The 7,964-nt window shown below is 37.5% G+C and overlaps 1 protein-coding gene across 1 annotated transcript in view; it reads left to right on the top strand.

Annotated features, from left to right (window-relative positions):
• LOC106465046 overlaps positions 1 to 3,462 on the top strand; it is a gene marked incomplete at its 3' end in the record, with an annotated part of 45,634 nt that extends 42,172 nt beyond the window's left edge. The window contains exon 4 of the mRNA XM_013925237.2: positions 3,166 to 3,462. Coding sequence (XP_013780691.2) covers positions 3,166 to 3,462 — 297 coding nt within the window. The remainder of the gene's footprint in view (positions 1 to 3,165) is intronic.
• Between the last annotated feature and the right edge of the window lie 4,502 nt (positions 3,463 to 7,964).

Below are 7,964 nucleotides of genomic sequence, written 5' to 3'. Positions count from 1 at the left end.
CCAGTGTTTCAGTTCACCGATTAGGGCCATCTTGTGTTTCGTTCTAAAACCACTGCCAGTGTTTCAGTTCACCGATTAGGGCCATCTTGTGTTTCATTCCAAAACCACTGCCAGTGTTTCAGTTCACCAAGTAGGGCCATCTTGTGTTTCATTCCAAAACCACTGCCAAGTGTTTCAGTTCACCAAGTAGGGCCATCTTGTGTTTCGTTCTAAAACCACTGCCAGTGTTTCAGTTCACCGATTAGGGCCATCTTGTGTTTCCTTCCAAAACCACTGCCAGTGTTTCAGTTCACCGATTAGGGCCATCTTGTGTTTCTCTCCAAAATTACTTCCAGTGTTTCAGTTCACCGATTAGGGCCATCTTGTGTTTCTCTCCAAAACTACTTCCAGTGTTTCAGTTCACTGAGTTTCTCACCAAAATTACTTCCAGTGTTTCAGTTCACCGATTAGGGCCATCTTGTGTTTCTCTCCAAAACTACTTCCAGTGTTTCAGTTCACTGAGTAGGGCCGTCTTGTGTTTCTCACCAAAATTACTTCCAGTGTTTCAGTTCACTGAGTAGGGCCATCTTGTGTTTCTCTCCAAAACTACTTCCAGTGTTTCAGTTCACTGCGTAGGGCCATCTTGTGTTTCTCACCAAAATTACTTCCAGTGTTTCAGTTTACTGATTAGGCTGCGGAAGGCCAGAGTGTAGCCAAGTGGTTACCGCCAAAAATAAAATAAAATCGCGCTCCGCACTTTGGGGTCGTGTGGGAGAGTTGTAAGAGTGACTGTGAAATCCTATAATTCTATTAAAGTAGGTTATGAGTAGTTGTAAGAGTGACTGTGAAATCCTATAATTCGATTAAAGTAGGTTATGAGTAGTTGTAAGAGTTACTGTGGAGTATCTATCTGTGCTCTTCTAAGCTGTGAATTTATCTTGGTTTCGTTTCTTTAGTTTCAATTGAAGGATATTCACTGTATAGAAGCCGAAAATGTTGTCTCATTCTCTTTTAACAAGCAGTTCTCAAATCAGCTAGTTCCTATGATCTGGTTCGAGTATCACTATCCCCATTTGAGATGCAAATAAACGATGTATATTGCTACATCTATGAACCTGTATCTGTTCTGATAGTATCTACTCACGTTGGCGAATAAACGGTTTTCTCGCTAGACGTAGATTTGAATCGCCGCGTATCCAATAGAATTTGAGACGCTACAAAGAAGCAAACAGATATTGATTTTTTTCCCCCACGCGTTTCTGAAATTGTTTATTTTGCTTTTCCACTACACCCACTTTTAGACTTTTGATTATAAAGAGCCAATGAAAGTCTTTGTTTTTGTAAACGTCACTGTTTAGGTTAGTCCTAAATACATATACTAAATTAATAATACAAAATGTTTTAAAGTAATTTTTAATATTATCATAAGTTGTTGTTTTTTCTTTTTACATGTATGATGGTTGTTTTGAAATATTCACTTAATATTGTAATCTTAGGACTAACTCATGTTCCCTAAGCTGGCCGAAACCTGTGAGGTATTGTTGGGTTCTTGGCCGAAAATAGTGTTAACAATAATACCAAAATGATGAATCAATGTATCGAATAGTAACGAGTTTTCTTTTTTTTTCATTTTCTTTACTTTTGTGTATAGATTTACATGGTTATGTACTTAACAGTAATTTTGTGGATAGTTTTAAGTTTTGATTTGTCTAGCTAGCGTACTTATCTGTGATCAGAGATTATTAATGATAAGAAAATATAATGTCACGTCGTACATGTAATACTTATCATAAACAAACAGTAATTTTATTAAAATTTATAAATTTTTATTGCATAAGAATATGGTGTAAGGAGAAAACCATACGTTTTATATGATCGTACAACCAGTAATCACTGATCACCCCCCTAACAACATGTGAAATTTGTATTACAGTGAATCAAAAATAACCCTCATATTTAATGTTACATTTTCATCTCTGAATTGTTTGATTTTGGATTGGTTTGAATTTCGCGCAAAGCTACGCAAGTGCTATCGGCACTAGCCGTCCCTAACTAACTTAGGAGTGATAGACTACAGGGAAGGCAGCTGTTCAACGCCACCTACCGCCAACTCTTGGGCTACTTTTTTTTAACTAAGGGCTGGAAGGGCGAGCATGTTCAGTGACGGGGATTCGAACTCACGACTTTCAGATTGCGAGTCGAGCGTCCCCTAGCCACCAGGTCCCGAATTGTTTGTCGAGACTTTCTGTATAATGAAGTACATCAATAACTTGAAATGTCAACCACACTACACCTGCCGTATCCAGTGCCGACGAGGCCTATCGCCAAAACCGTTCAAAAATACGATACCCTATAACCCGTCACTATGTAGGCTATCGTGTTTTTGAGTTGAATTAATTTCTTGAACCTACGTGTTTTCCTAACATTATTAGTATATAGCTTTGCCCCTGGTAGCTCAACGGTAAGTCCTAGGGCTTAAAGAAATCGGGTTTCAATACTTGCAGTGGGCACAGCACAGATAGCCTATTGTATAGCTTTTATGCTTGATAACAGAACTGATTAACTTCAAATATACGAATGAATGGAATGAACAGGTACAACTATGTATACAACCATGGTGTATAAAGGAATAATTATTAATTGCTCTAGGTGGCTCAGCAGTAAGGCTTAGGGCATGAACGCTACAATTTGGGGTTCAGTCCCCTCAGTGGGCACAGTGCAGATAGCCCATTGTACAGTTTTGAGTTTAAACAAATAAATATATTTTTTTCTGTTGTTGCTTTCTTAATGTAAAAGCTGCACAATGGGCTATCTGCACTCTGTCCACCGCAGAGAATCTAACCCCAGATTGTTTCTCTGCAAGTCTATAAATTACTGTTGACCAACCGGGGTGGGGGTGGGGGGGACAACAATTATCTCTCGATATCCTTTTTTTAAAACTAACCGTTGATTTGTTATGTGTGTTACACCAATCGTAAGGATTCTAAGTTTTTGAACTGAGAATGATACCACGATATGTAACATTGAGAAGCAAGGACTAGGCTTAATTTATAGGCTTAATTAAGCAAGGACTAGGCTTAATTTTCGAGTTAAATACATTTTTGTTTTATGAGTGAGAAGAAAGCTACACGAAGAAAAAGGAACAAAAATCAATCGGACTAACACTTTTTTTTTTTGTTCTTTTAGGTACCTTGAAGCTTATAGGTATTCCAATGAACGAGACGCCGCCATGCCAGTAACGTCTGTAGTTCCTTCCGCAGCCCTCCTGCAAACCGTTCACAATCATGCAGTGGCCCCAGTGACAGTTCCAGTAAACAGCGTACCATCGGGGATGGACATGTATCAGGTGTCGAAACGTCCGCGGCTTGCGGTGGAACACAAGACGTCATTGTACCAACCTCTTGTTATAGACACGAGAGATGTCTCTGAAATCAGAAAGGTACATCAGCCGATTCAATTAGGCTTTCCTTTATACCTTATCCTGTATCCAGCGACACCTACTTAATTATTAAGCTCTTGTGCCAAAAGAAAGAAAAAAAATCTGTTTATTTTTTTGACAATAAATTTGTCCGTTTTCCTAAACACGCAGTAGGAAAATAGTCATTAAAAAAAAAACCTCAACACGCGTACTTCAGAATATATCCACACGTTTAAAATATTCGGTAGCTTGAAACATTGGGAACACCCAGAAGTTTCAAATTACACCCGAGAACAAAACGTATAGTTGATAAGATTAATAAAAATGGTTGTAATTAAAATGAACCGATGATTGATTAGCAGAAAGAAAATGTAATTCGTTTCAGATCTCCGAGTTCTGAAAACAACGTCAAGCTTCTCAACGCTTTATTTAACTTGTATATATATAATGTAACATAAGAACCGAGTGTGTGTGTGTGTGTGTTTTCCCATTTCGTAGGGTTGCCATAACAACCCCATTTCAGCTTTGTTACAGCGAATTTCCTGAGAAAAATTATACTTTTGTTACATTTTACTTTTTCGCAACAGGTAGTACTAATAGGGTTTCGGTTAGGAGTATATATTGTGTGTGTGTGTTTATATATATTGCCGAGTTTTTTGTTTTTGTTGTTGAAGGTTTTACGAAGCTAAAAACATTCCTGTAAAGTTAAGATTCCGTTTATAACAATCACTGTTTTCAATGTATAGGTTCTGTAACTTGTTCTTTTAATTATATTCATTTTAACCCTAGCTTTATACATCTTTGAGTTTAATATTTCTTGGATAATGCGACTCCAGCATGTATGATTAGTTGTACATGTTTTTATTTTACTGTGCTCCATTGTACATGGATAAACACGTGACGTTTGAAACTCGCCCCCTGTTCACGAATATGTTTTACCTGAATACACAACTGTTTGTGCACTTTCAACGTAATTTGCATTTGATTCGTTGCCGTCAAGGGCCTGACGGTTAAGAGAGTTTCTGGACTGTGAGACCCAAGGGCTCCTGTTTCGGGACCCGTTGTTGCAAAAAATGGCCGTTAAAGAAAGAATGACGGTCAAATTTTGTTATTCCGTCACCACGAGTAGCAAAAAAACACACACAAAACTGTACAAATGATACTGTTCGACTGATGATTCTTCATTTGCAAAACGTGAACTTTAATTGGACCTGTTAATTTCCTTCGTTTATTTGATTAATAAAAGTCCTTACCGGTAAAATATCGGTCTTCAAGAAGAGAAACCTTAATAAAAGTCCTTACCGGTAAAATATCGGTCTTCAAGAAGAGAAACCTTAATAAAAGTCCTTACCGGTAAAATATCGGTCTTCAAGAAGAGAAACCTTTTCGATAATTCAGATGAGATTACCTACATTAAACTATGTATTTTTTATTATTATATTAATCCGTGTAGTTTGATGGGATTACGTACTTTAATCCGTGTAGTTTAATGGGATCTATATGAACAGTTATTAGGAACAAACATGGCTGCTTTGTTTGTGTGTGTATATTTAGTTATTTATAATCACACGCTCATTCATATAACCAAGTCGAGAGATAAAAATCCCTAATTATATAATCAAGTTATAAACGTTTTTTTCCTGGTCCATTTATATATTGTCTTTTATTTTTATTTTTTTGACCTACCTTTGTCCCGATAAACACAGCATAACACTTTCTCGTGAATGACGTCATTGTCTTTGTTGAGCATGTGATTATCTCGTGGCAGGAAGCTGGGCGTGGCTCCACCTATCGTACATTTATCATATAATCACGAATAACAGCTTTCTTCCATATTTTATCGTATCGGAAAGATAACAGTAAACTACCCCAAAGAGAGAGTAAAAAAATAACTAAGTCAGTTATAGACGTAGAATGAATAATATTGGATTACTTTATTCGATCACCTTGAGTGGGTCATATACGAAACTAAACAGAGGTTTAATTACAGTCTGCTTGGAATGAACGTTAATATATTTTAGTTGAACTTATTATACAAGTGAAAATAAATCTCCAATCAAACCACGTGCTTTTGATAATTGAAAATACCGAATGCTTTGTTGGGTTAGTCGGACAATGGCAAGGCGAGTGATAATAGTTGTCATTGTTATGACGTGATGCGTAGTCATGGCTGCCTTGTATTTCTGCGCGTTAGAGATAGGTAGTTTTTGAAAAATGCGGTTAATAAACGTGGCAGAATTGATCCACTGGTCTGGTAAATTAAGCTAACGCGTCTAAGGCAAGTGACTGTACATTTCAAAAGACATTCTCAAAAAAATGAATACAAGGCTCCTCAACTTCTAAAAGAGTTGGTCTACTAAATGTCGCTATTATATATGTAATTTATATTAAACCATTTGGTTTAGGATAGAACTCCCTCGTGGCTGTATAACTGTATATAGAATGCTTCTACAGCTGTGTAAATTTGCGATAGACCATCTATGTAGCAGGAAATCTGTGTATGAATTTTTGGGCCGGGCGTGGCCCGATGATTAGAATGCTCAGACTGTGAATCCGTGGTTCGAGACCTGTTGTGGAAAAAAATCTCGCTCCGCACATTGGGTGGCATGTATACTTAAGAGTTGCTGTTAGGCCCTTACTACTCGGTCACGTGATGTCAGCGATGAATGCTGTCAACTGCTATGCGTATAAATAACTGTTGTGTAGCTTCGCGTGGATGTTTTCAAACAAGTGTACAGAATGTTTCCATAGTTGTATATATATGTTGACTAGCTTCCCCCCCCCCCCAGTAGCTCAGCGGCAGGTCTGAAGGTTTATAACGCTTAAAAACCGGGTTTCAATACCCGTAGTTGGCACAAAACAGATAGCCCATTGTGTAGCTTTGCGCTTAACAAACAAAACATCTTCCGTCTAATTTGTCAGTTTAAAATTAGGGATGCGCGGTGCGAATTTCCGAAACAAATTACAGTATATGATCTGTAGATATATGAAGTACACATAATGCAGTTAGTTACACGTGGGCCTGTGAAACAAATGGGAAAGGATGTTTCTGAGGGCGGAGGGCGACACCGCTCGGCGGATGAGAATCGCCGGATTAGACGAAACCAAACAAACATGATTTGTTAAATACAAAACTGTTGGAAAGAGATTTAGACAGTAAACATAATTTTATTCTCTTGAATTTTTCGTTCTGCGTGATTTTGTTTTAGGCCAGAGCGTTGAGGGAATAATATGAAGGTTAGAAAAAAAAAAATCTTAACACTTAAGCGATCGTCAAATAACATGTTGGCGAAGACCGTAACACACAAATTAGCCTCCTGTAGACTTATTTCAAGGTGAACCTCTAGCGTTGAAGTTAGGAAGTTCTTTTTCTTCTTCTGCGACCATAGACTAAACAGTAGAGTTGCGCGTGCAGTTCGAGCATTGCAAATCTGTTCACCATCATTTTGTTTAGAAATTTCTTTCCTCTCATTCAGTACACGACCCACCCTTTTTAAAAATACAGACAGACTAGACCAACAGATGGCGTGGCGAGACAACCATAGACGTCATATTGTATTGAAAATGCTTTGAATTTCCAGTATAACAACAAAACGCATTTTAAGTTAGTTTTTTTTTTTTGGGGGGGGGGGTGGCGATACGTTAGAGCAAAGGTTCACTGGAGCAAGAAAAACTAGCTATTAACATGGATGTGTATTAATAATAATATTAGTCGATCATAAATTATGTAAGATTATTTATTATTTATAAGAAGACTGAAAGCCATCGCGCGCGTCTCGAAGTGCTCTATGTATAGCTTCAAAGTACACGCAAATACCGATATTTGTATCTTTCTTTTATTTCTGTCCCCGCTGCTTCGCGAAGTAGAGCTGAACATATTTATTCTCTCCCCCCCCCTCCCCCCTTGTCTGGCGGACGGTGTATCTCAAGATTGGATGGTTGGATTTTGACCAACCTTATGCAATGATTACTGCGTACAAACTGATTTAACGTTTGAAGGTCGTGGTTCAAAGGTTAAGGTCAACCAGATTGGAGAGGACGTAACATCGGTGGGGACACGGGCGTTTGGTCAGCACGGATCACCCTTGCTTTTTTTTTTTTAATGAAGCGTATACACTTCACAGATAAGATAATAAAATATTCTGTATCAATCCAACTGTACTGAAACACTGACAGAACATAAGAATGTATGCAGAAAGGATTGACAGTATTTTGTATATATCAGATAACTACTGTTAGTTGGGAGAACAGGTTTGTTACGCTATCGTCTATGCCATGTTCAGTAAAAAAAAAAACCAACAACAATGGAAACATTTAGAGGTTTTTCTAAGTAGTGCACAGTGACTAAACTACACACACGAATATATTTTTTTACATTTTCAAGAGTTGTATATAGAACGATAGAAATAATTGTGTTAGTCTGAGCCAAAGTAGGTATAATATTTTTAAGATTTTAAGCAACTCAGTTTTTGTAGTTTTGACTGTCTTATTTCAATACTTTTTGTAGCAATAAAGCTTTCTATATTACTATAGCTAGCTAGGTGACGTATATATATATCGATCCCTA

This window comes from Limulus polyphemus, unplaced genomic scaffold (genome assembly GCF_000517525.1).
Source record: "Limulus polyphemus unplaced genomic scaffold, Limulus_polyphemus-2.1.2 Scaffold1817, whole genome shotgun sequence".
Taxonomy (NCBI): domain Eukaryota; kingdom Metazoa; phylum Arthropoda; class Merostomata; order Xiphosura; family Limulidae; genus Limulus; species Limulus polyphemus.
The sequence above is the reverse complement of the archived record's forward strand: the minus strand, read 5'-3'. Positions and strand labels throughout refer to the sequence as shown.